This window comes from Pan troglodytes, chromosome 9 (assembly GCF_028858775.2).
Source record: "Pan troglodytes isolate AG18354 chromosome 9, NHGRI_mPanTro3-v2.0_pri, whole genome shotgun sequence".
In the NCBI taxonomy this organism is placed as follows: domain Eukaryota; kingdom Metazoa; phylum Chordata; class Mammalia; order Primates; family Hominidae; genus Pan; species Pan troglodytes.
The window spans coordinates 36,090,341-36,105,878 of record NC_072407.2 but is presented as its reverse complement, the minus strand read 5'-3'; the positions used below and the strand labels follow the sequence as shown (position 1 = coordinate 36,105,878).

Here is a 15,538-nt window from a genome sequence, read left to right as displayed (position 1 = left end):
TAAGGAACTCCAAGGAGTCACCAGAAGCTGGAAGAAGCAAGGAGGCATTTTCGCTAGTGCCTTCAGAGGCAGAGCAGCCCTGCTGACACCTTGACTTCAGACCCTGGCCTCCAGAACCGTGTAAGTTTCTGTCACTGTAAATCCCCCACTTTGTGGCAATTTGGACAGAAGGCATGGAAATGAATATAAATAGTATTGCATGCCAAGAAGAAAATAAAATGGGGATGTGAAACCGAGATTCGAGTTGGGATTACTTTAAATAGTGGGGTCTGGAAAGCCCCCCTGAGGAAGTACCATGTGTTACCTGAGGGTGTGAGAGATGGGTATTCTGAATGTGAGGGGGCAGCAAGTGCAAAGGGCCCAAGCTGGGAATGACCTTGGTGTGTCTGAGGACTAGAAAGTCTCTGGGGCCAGACTATAGGCGGTATGAAAGGGACAGTGGTAAGGAGATGATGCTACTGCTGGTAGGGGCCAGATCCCATAGGCCTCCTCCTACAGCGCCTCATAGGCCCCGGGAAGAAGTCCAGATTTTTCAGGTGCAACCTTTTTCAGGAAGATTTTATAGTTAAAATGACCTAGAAAAGTAAAGGCATTAAGTATATACATTTATTAAATTAGTAAATATGAGTCTATTCTGAACATTCTAGTAATTGGATGAAAAAAAACCCAGAACCTTTATAATGTTATTCATGGGATCCAACCCCACTGTTTTATGCTATATGAATAATGTCACAAATAGCATCTGTGAAGTCAAACACCACAGGACACAGTAGAAAATCCTTAGGGGGATCCTTTATTTCATTCACTTCCTCCTTACAAGGTGAAATTTCAATCTGTACAGGTTGTGTCTGCCAGTTCAGTCCACAGCTCAGAGTATCACCTTGTCCTCATTCCATGGGATAAGCTGTTGCTGGGGGACAGGTCTGAGGGTCGTGGATTCACTGGACTGGATGGGACATGATCCAGAACTCCACTTCCTTTTGGCTTCCCAAGGATCCCACCACCTCATTCTAATCAGTGATCATTGAGGAAATGCATTGTATTCCTATTCACTATTTCAAAGATCAGGCCTACCTCATTGGCATATTAAGAAAGTTTTCTCAAGTATATTTAGTGTTTATCATTTTACTATGGTTCTTCAAATGTCTGACATTCATCTTTTCCCTACCTCTAAATTCCTTTCTTTTTCACATTATCTTTCTTGATTGCTTTTTAATAGAAAAACAAACAAAGACATGGATTTACTGTGCATATTAGCAGATCCATACTGGAAAATGCATGGAGGTTTCATATACACCACTTACAGTAAGTAATAACTCAGAGTATAAAGTCGAAAAGAAAGAATCTGAAATATTAGACTTGTTCTGAAATAAGCTTACCTAGGATGATACCACTTTCGCTTAATCAGAATTTCCCCTTTCCAACTATTTAACAGTGGCAAATATAAAAAATCTGGTAGTTAAAATACACAGCAGTCACTTCATATTACTGCCTCCCTCAACCCACTCACCTTCTGAAGAACAGGGCTTTTTCAAGTTTTGCTCCCCTTTAAGTTTTAATAGAAAAAAAAAGTTTTAAGTCATGTTGTACCAATATATCCCCAGAAAGAATTGCAATTTACCAAGGTTTTCACGTGTTTTGAGAGCAATCTTACTGAAAGACTAGTGATGTCCATTTTCCAGTAAATACTGAGCGAAAAACAATTTTTATACCCCAATCTGAGGTATAAACTTGCTTTTTGTGGGATCACAAATGCTGTAAATTAGACAATTGTAGCAACAATCCAAGACAATAACAGAATGCCTATGACAGTCTGCCATATTCTGGTGAGTGTCTATCAAAGCTCATCATGATTTTTTGTGAGATCTTCCCCGTAATTGGTAGCTTGGCTTCCAACAAACATGTTCCAGTTCTCCAATATTTCCTCTTTAGTTAGCTTCTCATCCTATAGAAGAGATCAAAGAGCACTGTCATGGAAGCTCTGGTAACTGTACTAGTTCCGTATGATGTTCACGTCATTTCACTGATGTGCAACATTTAAAATACTATATTTAGTAATCCAGAAGCTACTGGGCACCTCCTTCATCTACCATGACTGCACTGCAAAACTCCAAATCGGAACAGCCTCTTGCTATAAAAACCGTGCTAACGTGTCAGGGAAGTCCCCGAGTAATTCAGAAGCTAGAATCCATTTGTGTCCACAAGCAGTGTTGGTCTTCCCAAAATAGGCCCTCAAGAATGCCACTTTCCTCTTATGACCTCGCTGCCTAAACTGACTGTTGGCATAACCTGAGAATTTGGGGGCAATCAGCAAAGTGGGGAATAGGCAGGACATTTTTCTAAATGTATTGATTTGTTTATTTGGATGTTTATCAATAGATACCGAAGTACTAGGCATTAAAGCCAGAAACCTGAGCTTGCCTGAGGATGTCTGGGCTTTAATGGGATGGGCTTCCTTGTTCCTGACACCTCACAGATATTTGATAAGTATTTGGTGACAACGAATGGATAAATAAGCTGATCCTAGGGCAACACGGGGTATACTTCTTAAATCGTGTCCTGCCCACAAAGTTCTGCAGTCTTAGGAAATGTGACTTAATGTAAGTCTGTGGCTCATAGCTGACTTTCCAGGAAAGTTGGGGCCTAATAATTTTACTGTGGGTTACCACGGTATTAGCTCAAGTTTACAGGTCTCCACTGTAGGACAAGAAGGAAAAGTCAATAAAGACAGGGCCACATGGGTCAATGCTATCGCCGAAAAAGCAAACAAAACCGATCTTATGTAAACTGTCTCCCTTCAATCAGTGATTCCAGAAGAATGGGAAATACCTTGTTTTTGTCTGACTCATATACCAGATGCCTGGCCTCAGCCTGTGCATGATCATAATCTTGAGGGAGGATCCAGTGGCGAATCTCATCTTTGTCTAACTTCCCGTCCTTGTTCAGATCCCGGAATTCGTTAAACTGCTCCCGTTCTGATAAAACCCAGTCTGGCTCAGGGCCATTCTCCTCATGGGAAAACATATCCGCTAGAAGGGAAGGTTATTGTTGGTTACAAAGGAAAGTGGGAAGGTAAACCTCCCCCCGCCAGCATAAAAAAAACTTGACCTCCTGAGCTTTAGGAAAGGCGACAACCAATCCAGAGACCTAACTCAAACAGCTGGTAGGTAGTTTCTTGGGGATAATGATGCAGTAATTTATTCATGATGAAGGCCATGTGATGGAGTAGAAAGAACTGAGTTTAGAAGCCAAAAGATAAATCCCGGCTTTTGACTTAGTTCAGTGACTGAGCCTGAAGTTTCCTTGTCTGTAAAATGGAGATGATAATTTATAAATCATGGGGCTATTATGATCAAATGTGCCATTTTGATGTAAAAGCCCTCTACAACCCAAACTGGCACTACATAAGCGAAAACTAATAATAATGACTAACATTGAACACTATGGTCCAGATACGGTATAAAGTGTTCTACACACAGTTTTCATTTGATTTTCACACCACAACCTTACAAAGTGAGTGCTGTTATAATTCCCATTTTACAGATGAAAACAATGAGGTAAAGTCTTACCCAATGACCCACAGCTCATATGAGCTGGAGGCTGCACAGGAACATGGCCACTCTGCTTTCAACCCAGAGTCTTAGCCACTGTGTTTAGTACTATTGTTTATATCATTTCCAAAGGGCTTTCACTTGTCATTATATTTCATCCTTATAACAATTCTACAAGATGGGTCATTATCACCATTGTACAAAATGGCAAGGAAAAGAAAAAGGAAACATTTTTGCATTGTGTGTGTGTGTCAGCAGCTCTCGGAAAAGAGAGATAGCCAGCAGGCAGTTTCTCTGTCATGGAAACAGAGCTTGGAAATGTCAGGTGGTGAATGAAGCAGGTAGTAAGTGAAGGAAAAAAAAAGACAAGACCCTTGACTACAAGGTAGACCCCTAACTGACATGTCTACATTGTTTTTGAGAAAGAGCTGTAATATGTATTAGCTAATTCGAGCTTCATCGAATCCTGTAAAAATGGGCTCGCTTTTTTTTCCCCCATTTTACAGATGAGGAAGCTGAGGTTTGAAGCCATTACGTGATTACCCCAGGGTCACAAAGCTAATCGGTGGAGAAGGTAGGGCTCCTAATTCCAGTGCTCTTCCTACTACCACCCCCCACCACACACTTTCCACTTGGTGCCGCTTGAAGAGAAGCCTCCCCGAGAAGTGAAATGACGAGTCAATACATTGGGTTTCCTCTGCCTGTGAGTCACTAGGTATTCGATTTTCAAGCGCAACGCCTCCACCTCCCTCTCCCTGTTCACTGTAAAGAATGGGATGCTTCTTTTAGGCAAAGCCACTCAAAGAGTTCTGCCCCTGACTTTGCACCATTTCAATGCACAGTTCCGGAGGGCTGGGCAGAGCGCACACTTTCAATCAAAAGCACTACATTGTTTGTTTTAATCATGCAGTCTTTGCTGTCAGTCTCATTTCATCCCCAGTGCCACGGTAAGAGGTCTGTGCCTCCGAACGTGACCCTCGCACGTGGACCCAGCAAGAGGAAGGCTCAACTGCTTGCTCTGATGAGGGAGCTGTCAGCATATGTTATTCTATCAGGGTAGTGCCACCAAGATCACTGTAATTACTGTGGCGAGAGCTACCTTGTCTGTTACCAATGACACACAAGGAACAGTGTTTGGCTCATGATCAAACATAATTTCTAATGATTAGAGGAAAGTCTGCTCTTCATTGCTGAAGGCACTTGTTCTCGTGTCTGGGATGGCAAAGTAATACAACCACAAAACCAGAGACGGCAACTCAGGCTCTGAGTTTTACATTTAAAGGTAATTAATGGCTTTGATTAAAAATCTGTACAAAAATTATACATATTTCATTTCTCTTTTCATAGGTCAACACCTAAATCAAATGATTTTCCAGCTTTTACTTTATTGAGACTTGGGAAAAGAGCTGCCATGAGAAGGGAGCCTGCAGCTGAAGCCATGTGCCATAGCAGGTGGTGAGGATCAAATGGAATTGTCCTTGTTGCCTGCTCTAGTCCTTTCTAGCGGGGGTTGGGCTGGGGGGGATTTGGGGCTACCAGGAAGAGCTCTAACCAGCAATGGTGGGTTCAGACCCAAATACATTAATTTGACACTATAGGACTCCCATCCAAAGGATGGGAAACGAGGGGCACGAAATGAGCATATTATTGGGCAATTGTGCACTCTGTAAAACATTTATCTTTCTAAGAAGAATGCCTTTCTGCAAAGTGCTCAGACACATAAACAGTTCTGTTAATCACAGCTGCATCTACTCAGAGTTTCTAGGCCCCATCGACCCAGTCCAGTTTTAGAGTCTTTGCCCTGACACTGTCTCCTCTATCTTCACTGTAAATCTATGGGATCTCCAATGTCCTTTTGCAAAGGTAAAACTAGGCAGTGTGACGAAGGGCACCTCTCAGAGTCATGGGGCCAACTGTTGGCCAGCCTTGTGTAGGGCCAGCCTTTTCATCTCTTCTCCACTGAATGAGGCCTAATAATACTTCCCTGATACTACACCACTAGGGCTGATGGGACAAGCAGGCTGGAAGCTCCCAGGAGTGACTTATAGACTTGCAGCTGTTGCTAAAAGAGACGTCGGAGAAAGTAGCCAGACGTGTGGGTGGGGTCATGTGGCCCAGTCAGGACAGCTGAGCAAGACTCTAGGTCAGTACTCACCAATATACTCATCCTGATCCACAAACCCATCCCCGTTCTTGTCGATGTCCTCCAGGGTTTCCTAGGAAGCAAAAGGTAAAACAGAATGCGAGATGGCCATGTGCTCTAAGAAGTCTGAGAATTCTATTGTCCTCCTTTGTCCAGCTTTTACGGCTGAATGCTTGGTGACTTCTGGCTCATCTCCTTACTTCCCTGGGAACTAGTTTTCTATCTGTAAAAAACAGGCAATAGTTTCTGTTCCTAATCCCCCACCCCAGTTTCCAGAGCAGAATGCTTTCTTCAAAGCAAGATGTACCTGTAACCCCAGAGGTGCTCTGACGATATCAGGAGGCCCTGCCAGGCCAACCAACTCCACCATCCAGCCAAAACACCCACTGGGGAACATGCGAGAAACCCAGTGTGAGAACCACTGGATTAGATGACCACAAGAATAGACTCTAGTGCTAACAGGACCATGAATACTGAGTTGGTGTCAGAGAAATGTGAAACAGTGGGCAACTAAAAAATAAAAGTATATCTGACTTTTTGATGTATTGTGCTCTGTATTTAGTATACTTGACCTCTTATTTAGTATTTTTTGATTGGGTCAATAATTAAATGAGTTTACTGTTCATTGGCACAGCAACTCAGAGGCATCCTGGGTCAAACCAAACAGCCAACCTGAGAGCAGAGAGCCACTCCCAAAGGCTCGTAGTCTACTCTGGATCATTCACCACCTGCACTGTCCTCTGCCACATTAGCTAACACTACATGAATGTTGAGTGGTAAAGAGAAATGATTCTTGGAGCCACTGCCCAGTCCTTACAGTCATGGCAGTCAGGAGGATGAAGCATGAGTGGACCCTTCCACCACCTGGATAACTAAAACCATCCACAGCTCGTGTAAACAAAAGCTCTAGCCATCTGTTTCCCAGGATTGAAACAGTTGGAACTGGGTTGGTGCATCTGCCCAGGAAAACAGGTGATGGCATTTATTTAATTGTCATGGAAAATGAAGACATTTGGGACCCAACAAGACACCACGGAAAGCAACTACATTCTGAGGCCTTACAAGCATAGTCATTCCTCAAAGCCTAGGGCCTGATCCACCCACCCTCCAAAGACCCACCCCCTAAGGGTACCATCTCTTCCAGCCATAATTTTTACTTTACATTTCCATACAGTTTTAACAATCCAATTCATTCCATTTCTGAGTCTTTTTCCAAGTCCCTTAAAATTGAAAAATGGGGCAGAGACTAGCTAGTTGCTCACTTAAGCCATTTGCTCTTTCTTTTTTTTTTTTTTTTGAGGAGGAGTCTCACCCTGTCGCCCAGGCTGGAGTGCAATGGCACGATCTCGGCTCACTGCAACCTCCGCCTCCTGGGTTTAAGCGATTCTCCTGCCTCAGCCTCCCGAGTAGCTGGGATTACAGGCACATGCCACCATGTGTGGCTAATTTTTTTTGTACCTTTAGTAGAGACAGCATTTCAACATATTGGCCAGGCTGGTTTCAAACTCCTGACCTCATGATCCGCCTGCCTCGGCCTCCCAAAGTGCTGGGATTACAGGCATGAGCCACTGTGCCTGGCCCCCATTTACTCTTTCTAGGCACGTATCTAAACTGTATTTCCCAGCCTCTTCATATCTAGGAGGGACCAGTGAAACATATGTGAAGGGGATGTGTCATTCCCTGGCTGGAAGAGTAAACAAAGACTGTATCTTCTCATTCCCTCTCTTTTCCTTTGTCAGCCAGCTGGGTGTTGCCAGGATGACTTTGAAGCTACAAGATGGCAGAGCACAAGCAGGAGTGCTTAGAGGAGAACTGGGTACCCAACTGTGCTCAGAGAACAGCCCAGGAGGTCCATCTGGCTGGAACAAGCTTTGCTAGTGTTAAATGGCTACAACTGGGGGCTATTTGTTACAGCAGCCAGCCTGACTTGACTAATTTTCTGGGTGGACAGGTATTCCAACAAACTCTACTTCAGAGTCCTTCTCCAATTCCCTTCAGGCTGAAAAGTTTTCTCTCTTTGGAAGAGACAAGATTTGGAGGCAGTTTTCTCCCCGGTCTCTTCCCAGCCCAGACTCTTCACTTATCTTACCAAAACCACAATTTCCTTCATATGTTCAAACTCTTCAGGATGCAGAAAGGCAGTGAACTCCTCCCGAGTAGCTGTCAGGTCACCATTGAGGTCTGCAGCTTTGAATCTTCTCTCATCACGTGGCAGCATCTTTTTAAAGGTGTGATGATCTGAAGAATCATGAAACTCTGCAGGGTTTCCTGCAGGATGTACGTATGCAGAAATGTTTTTAAACTGTGCGGTCAAGAAAGGCGTTTCCTCCCAGATCACTCATCCTGCATGCTCAAATGGTACATACAGGGAAAAAAGGTCCCGACCTACTGAGTTCTTTAAAACATTTTATGTCAGAATGCCTCTAATATCAGTCCCTTCAAGCCACCCCATAATCTAGGCCTCATGGCATATTAGGGGAATTACTGCAAGTGGTTAAGAGCGCAGGCTTTAGACTATATTACTGCCATACTTCTCTTTGCAGAACTCTACTTTCATCATCTCATTCTTAGATCTGGAACATACAGAGGCTCTTTGGTACCCAAAACATCTTGTCTCAACGCCGTGCCTGGCTTTCAAGATCTCCCCGATTCTGGCCGCGTGCGTGCATCTTTGGTTCTCCTTGGGCCTGTTTCTTTGCCAACCTCACCATGCACCCAGCAGGTCTGCACCCCGTGCCTCTGTAATCTCACTTCTCCTTCCTTCTCCCGATCTTGTTTGTCTTGGATCTAAACCCTTCCCATTACTGCATGCATTGCTGCATCTTTGCCCCTCCAGTTGACCCACCTTCTCCAAATATAAATCCATTCTCCAAGGCTCCAGTTTCCAAACCACCCACACCAGGAAGCCTTCCCTGACTGCTCCGGCCCACTCAATCCTTGCTATCCAGAATTAGGCAGCATTTTGAAAATGTACCACAGACACACTTCCTTTCTGCTTTCTTCTCCGTGTGTGCATCTGAGACGAAGTTGAGATGGGGTCTCAATCTAAGGGATTTTTTTTATTAGCCCTCACAGCCCTTCCCTCCCACCTGTAACTTCACTCAGTGTAAGCAACTCAGTACATTCTGAGTTTGCAGAGGAGGGTGTTATACAAGCAGGTTCTACTTAGGAGGCTGTGACATCTCCCTGAAGGGAGTGGATATGATAAGAGAAGAGAGAGTCTACAAAAAGCTTGTGACCTGGGCCCCCGCTGTGTCATCGCTCCTGCAGCACCTCTTACCTAGGTAGTAACCATAGGTGGCTTGTTTGTATTCTTCCCAGGAAATTTTATCATCCTTGTCCCTATCATAATCCTTCCAGACTTTGGCGACATTATCAAAGATGTATCTTTTCTGCACCCGTTTGATCCAGGTTTTCAGCTCCTCAGTAGTGACAAAGCCATCCCCATCATTGTCGATTCGATCAACAATCTTCCTGCAGTACAAAAAAAAAAAAAAAAAAAAGAAACCCACACACAGGCACAAGGCTGTTATATTATCAAGGCTTGTGTGATGCTGGTCCAGCAAAAGATCAAACACCTGCACAATCCAAAATGCACATACAACTACAACAGAATCAATGATCCAAGGAGGCTGGAAGGAATCTTCAAGTTTATCCTTCCAAGGTTGATGTGCTTTCCCCCAACCAGTGCTGATGGCAGACACTGCTAATGGATCGTGCCCCTCTGTCCTGATAAACCTAGAGGTGCTCTCAGAATTCTCAGCACTGTGCTCTGGTGATGGCCATTATCAACGGATCAGAGCTGATCTGTAAGATGAAACCTATTAATCTTCCCTGCTGTAGTCCAGCACCCTCATTTTGGAGTAATGGAAACTGGGGCCCAGAGAAATGGAATAACTTCTAAGATTACACAGCCAGTATTTGGTAAAACTGGGGTGAGAACCCATGTCTTCTGGCTTAGGTCCAATGCAAAAAGTGGAAACTGTATGTAAATCAAAAGATAAGTGAGTTTTTTTTTTTTAAATCCCACCACCATGGATACAAAGACTTGAAACGTAAAGCAGGAAGACACCAGATGGTGGACACAGCACAAATGTCAGGGCTGAAGGAGCCTTGACATCACAGAATCTATTCACAAAACTTGACCAGCTGATCCGCTCTAGGAACCTTAAACCCTCTGCTCTTAGGGTAAAGACTCCTATACCAGCTCCACAGCTGGCCTAGGTTTCACAAATTTCCCACTGAACTCCACCGAGTTACCCTAAATGCTAGCCCAGAGCAAACTTCAGGCTGGGAACCCACTTTTGTCATCTCTAGACCAGATGGTCCCAAACCAGGACAGCATCCCAGTAGGGAACTTCAAAAACACCCCCAAGCTATTCCCAGTGTTTAAAAAAGTTTCACCCTTGTAGTCCATTTATCTGGGAGGAGGTCATACAGGCTAACTCTAGATTTATTTCTTTGTTTTGGGCTGGAATTCTAACAGCTTCAGTGGTAAAACTTTCTTGTCAACAGACATTCTGAGTGGCAATTAATCTTTAATTAATAAAAAATGGGAAACAAATTCATCAGTAGTTTGATAGTTTGATAGAGAAAATCTCCTATAACTTTTTTTTAGGTGGGGGAGGGTGTACACGAGAAGGGGAGGAGTGAATAATCAATGTCTCCCCCTCCTACCTGAACCCAAGAACCCAAGCTCCTCTTTCTCAGGAAGGTGTAAACATCACCAACAGCTTGAAAGTACCCTTTCATTTGCAAGTTTAACAGGTCTCAATCCTAAAAGATAGGCTGGATCTGTGATCCCAGTGCTTCAGGAGGCTGAGGTGGGAGGACTGAGGTAGGAGGCCAAGAGTTTGAGAGCAGCCTGGGCAACATAGTGAGATCCTGACTCTACAAAAAATTTAAAAATTAGCCAGGAATGGCCGGGCATGGTGGCTCATGCCTGTGGTCCCAGAACTTTGGGAGGCTGAGGCAGGTGGATCATGAGATCAGGAGATCCAGACCATCCTGGCTAACACGGTGAAACCCCGTCTCTACTAAAAATACAAAAAAATTAGCCAGGTGTGGTGGCGGGTGCCTGTAGTCCCAGCTACCTGGGAGGCTGAAGCAGGAGAATGGCGTGAACCTGGGAAGCTGAGCTTGCAGTGAGCCGAGATCATGCCACTGCACTCCAGCCTGGGCGACAGGGCGAGACTCCGTCTCAAAATAAAAAAATTAGCCAGGAATGGTGATGCATGCCTGTAGCTCCAGCTACTCAGGAGGCTGAGGTGGGAGGATTGCCTGAGCCCAGGAGGTCGAGGCTGCAGTGTGAGCTATGACTGTACCACTGTAAACGAGCCTGGGCAACTAAAACATGAAACTTCAAGTGTCTTCAGGCTTCTTCCCCCAGGAAATCATAGCCAGACACAGCAGAATTCTTTTAACGTTGTGCAGTGTTGAGCCCAGTTATGTGCCAAGCACTGCTCTGATCCTGGGGACACAGTGGAGACAGGCCAATGGGTTACACAACGCCAACTGGGAAACATAATCTCAGGGTAACGACATCAGACTCTACAATCCTCTTTTGTGGAAAGGACAGCATCTAATCTATGCCAAATAAACATCTAGGACATAGCTCAGCCTGACAAATATTAGGGACTCAATAAATATTTGTTGTAAGAATAAATAAGATCTTAACCTTCTCTTTAACAATGTCAAGTGAGATCCTGGGAAAGGCAGCTAGGATGGAGATGAAGCCCAGCACTTTCATCAGAACACCTGGATCCCCGTCCTGCCTCTGGTCCCCATTATCTGCGTGATCTTGGGCAAGTGTCTCGACTCTCTGAGTTTCCCCATCTGTAAACTGAACACCTACTTCACAAGGAATGTTGTGAGGAATAAAGGAGAGAATGCATGCTTTTCCTCACTAAAGACAATAATCTAGATCAGTGGCTGATGGTAGCTGCTACACAGTAGCCATTCGGATGTTTGTTGCACGAATAAATGAATGAAGTTAAGGTGTTGATGCAAGGAGCAAACCCAGACCAACTCCATCATCATTTGTTCTCAACATCAACAGGTAACAGAATGAGCAAAACCTTTTGATGGGACCTATGGCCACTTGGAGGTACCCTGCTAGCCACCAAATAGGGCTGGCCGACTCTGCTGCAGACGATGACTGACACATGGGAATAAAGGTGTCAAGAGAAGCCAGATATGGGGGTCTGTATGTGAAACCATTCAAACTTTAAACGTGGGCAAGTAATTTACACTGTGTGGCATATTTATGAATGCATGCAGCCTACGGGTTCCCACTTTGCAACCTCTGGTCCAGGTGTCTTTAGGGGCCTTAGAGCTGTCACATTTTCAGGATTGACAGGTGCTGGTGACAAAGTTGCCTAGATCCAGCCACACTCATTCCTTCTCAGCCCAATCTTGGAGGCGACCACTGAAACAGAAGCTTTGGACAGAGGGGCAGCTTCTCACACTCAGCCCCATCCCAAACAGGACCCATAATTTCCAGCACCTCCTACCCCGCCTCTACCCCACATTTAACCTACAAGTGAATGGTGCATCCATCACCCATCTGGTGGCTAAGGCCAGAGACCCGGATGTCCCCTTGATTCCTACCTCTCTCTTCTCCCCCTCATTGAGTCAAGAGCAAGAGCTGCCAGTTCTGCCTCCCACTGGTGTCTAGATTCATCCCCTCCTGGAATCCGGAGAGACAAAGCCCCTTTGGCATTCACCTCCTCTCCCTGCCACTGGTCTACTCTGTGCCTTGATTATGTTCTCTGTGTACTGCCCTCCTGCCAGCCTGACTTTCCCAATGAGTTTTGGGGATTATGACATTTTGACAACGTACAGGATAACATCTCATGTCCATCTCACCAAGGTCCTTCCTGCTCTGCCCTTGGTTTCCCCTCCATTCTCACCTCTCACTTCCCTTCCCTGCCCCTTTGCAGACTCACCACCCTTCATGCCCCAGAACGCTTTTCAAACCCTTTAGAAATGGCTGTTTTCTCTTCAGGAAGGCCTTCCCTGCTGTACACCTGGCAACCTCCAAGTCATCCTACAAACTCTGATCAGGTGACAGCCCCAATCCCCTCTTTCTAACCTGCAGCCTTGGCGGCTCCTTCTCCTGAATATGCTCACAGTAGGTTTTATAGGCCATCATTGCAGCAATTGTGCATAATGGCTAGTTTGTCCGTGCTTCTCTCCTCCACATTTGCTTACAAGCACTTCGACGCCCAGAGCATAAGGTTTCATCTTTGTACCTGCTGGTTATCTAAACTGGGGCCCGGTACACAGTAGCCATTCAAATGTTTGTTGCAGGAACAAATGAATGAAGTCAAGGTGTTGATACAAGGATCAAATCCAGACCAACTTCACCGTCACTTTTTCTCACTACTAGGCTGAACTGTCATGATGAAGGCATTAACTGGAAGCTGTAGGACCACACCTTATAAAGTTTTCCAAATCCCAAAACCTCTCCCTGCCTCCTCTCCAGTGACAATGTGGCTGCCACTCAGGGCTCCAGGATAAATCAGTCTCCAAGTGCCTCAAAGCAATACAATAGACTGAACTCATCAATGGCCCCCATTGTTAAGTCCTAACCGAGAAGAGAAAGTACTCTGCAAGATAAAAGGTAATTGTTTGGAGGTGACTTTGAAGTTCAAAGGTCTTTTTATCAGAGCAGGCAAATGGTGCATCTACACAATAGGTATAATTTATCCTCATATTCCAATGAAACACTTTGGCCTTTGGAGGCCCCCAGGAGCACAGGGATGGCTGTGTTCTCTTTCATGTGGCAGAACATGAAGATCCTCCACCCCCAGGAATCAGGTTCAGGGAGATCTGAGACCTGGTGCCCAGTAGGCAGGACTGCTGGTTTCTTCCCCAGCCCTGCCTCCATCTGGGACCAGGCTGCCTGCTGGGTCCTCTGTGCAAGGACCACCAGATACCTCCGCACAATGCCCAAGTGTCTCCTCAGGGGGACCCGGGGAGGGTGTACTAAAATACGCCGAAGTTTTGTTTCCCGGGTTTGGTTCCTGACTCAACTGCCTTTAACAGCCCAAGTCAAAGTCCTCCACCACCAAGAGAACCCTCCAGCTTTTTGCCCCCCAAACAAATCAGTTGCCAAAGAACTGAGTGCTTCTGCAGACATCTGCTGCCAACAGAAACGTTTCAGGCGACCCGTTTCCATTCCTGCTCCCTCCTGTTTCCAATCGGAAACTGCGTGTCCCTTTTCAACCGGATTTTTGTATCCCTACACTAGATTTTATTTTATTTTTATTTTTATTATTTTTGAGATGGAGTCTCACTCTAGCCCCGGCTGGAGTGCAGTGGCGCAATCTCGGCTCACTGCTACCTCCGCCTCCCGGGTTCAAGCGATTCCCCTGCCTCAGCCTCCCAAGTAGCTGGGATTACAGGCGTGTGCCACGACGCCCGGCTAATTTTTGTATTTTTAGTAGAGACGGGATTTCGCCGTTTGGTCAGGCTGGTCTCGAACTCCTGACCTCAGGTGATCTCCCCACCCGCCCCCCGCCTCGGCCTCCCAAAGTGCTGGGATTACAGGCGTGAGTCACCGCGCCCAGTCTCCTTACGATAGATTTACAGGGCGATTAGGCAAAAGGCAAGACCACTGCGGCCGAGACCAGGAAGCAAGCCTGTCGCTCGCCTGCCCCTTCATCTTTTATCCATTTATGTTCATCCCTGAGATTTTCTTAGCGAGTGTCTCAAGCCCTTCTCCCCAGGAGTGGGGGATCAGAGAGAAACTGCGAGAGAGTGGGGAGGAACTCATGTCACTAACAGGCCACTGTGGACAAACTCTTCTTTTGTGCACTCTCCCCTCCCTTCTGATGCAACCTGGGGGAGGGGGCGGGCCCTCGCCGTCCTGGCTCCCGCGGCCGCTGCCACGTTCTCGCCTCCCCGCGAGAAACCACCCCGGCCGGGGCGCGGCGGCGGCGATCTCCAAGCTGGGGTCCCGGGGCCCTCCAGCAAGTTAGCCTGAGCCCCAGCGCCGAGTTGGGCAGGCCCCCATCCTCGAGGCCGCGCGCGCGATTTCGCTTTCGCTTTGGCGGTGGTATCCCGCGTGGCTCCCGCCCAGGCGGCCCTCGGACACCTGCGCCGCCCCCCACGGGGCCCTGGCCGCGGCCTCACCCTAGCCTCTCCTTGCTCTCGTCCGGGGTGAGCTGGTCGAAGGTCTTGGAGTCCTCCTTGCCCAGGAAGGCCTCGTGGTCGTACTGGAAGCTCTGGTTGTCCTCAGGGGGCCGCTCGCCCAGCTCCGAGTCGGGCCGCACCACGCGCTCTTTGCGCACCGTGGGCTTGGCCCGCAGAACCCGCGGCGCCAGCACCAGCGCCAGCAGCAGCCCCAGGGCTAACCCCAGGCGGCGGCCGCGGCCACCGCGCGCCATCGTCCCGAGGAGAGGGCGGCCGGGAGGGAGACGCTGAGCGAGCGACAACAGCGGCAGCTCGGGAATGGGGGCTTGGAGCGCGGCGGCAGCGACAGGGTTGGGGCCGGCGCGGAGGAGGGGACTGGCCAGTCCCTCCGCCAGTGCCCGCCCCGAGCCGGAGCAGAGGGGCGCGCCGGGGCCTCGGGCTGGGAAGCTGCGGGCGGCCCCGCTCGCGCGCCCATTGGTCGCTGAGCTGCCGGGGGAAGCCGGGGCCGCGGAGCCACGTCGCCAGCTGGGGTGGTGGGCGCGGGGCTCGTGTTTCGCCTCGGCCCCTCCCCGCGATCTTGTTGCTAGGGGCGGGCCCGGGCGAACTGGGCTAGGGACTGGAGGGCTCGGAGGAGGATTGGGAAGTTCTTTGTCAAGCAACAGATGTGCAGGATAAAATTCCCTCTGACTTCCTACAGTTCCGGGAA

At 47.3% G+C, this 15,538-nt stretch overlaps 1 protein-coding gene across 1 annotated transcript; it reads right to left on the bottom strand.

Annotated features, from left to right (window-relative positions):
- Positions 1-777: 777 nt before the first annotated feature.
- RCN1 (reticulocalbin 1) lies at positions 778-15,538 on the bottom strand. Its single transcript, XM_024347019.3, has 6 exons — positions 14,833-15,538; positions 8,975-9,168; positions 7,784-7,962; positions 5,707-5,767; positions 2,830-3,029; positions 778-1,945 (listed from the first exon to the last, which is right to left on the bottom strand). Exons 1-6 carry the CDS (start codon positions 15,084-15,086, stop codon positions 1,838-1,840), a joined length of 996 nt encoding a protein of 331 aa, XP_024202787.1. The 5' UTR covers positions 15,087-15,538; the 3' UTR covers positions 778-1,837.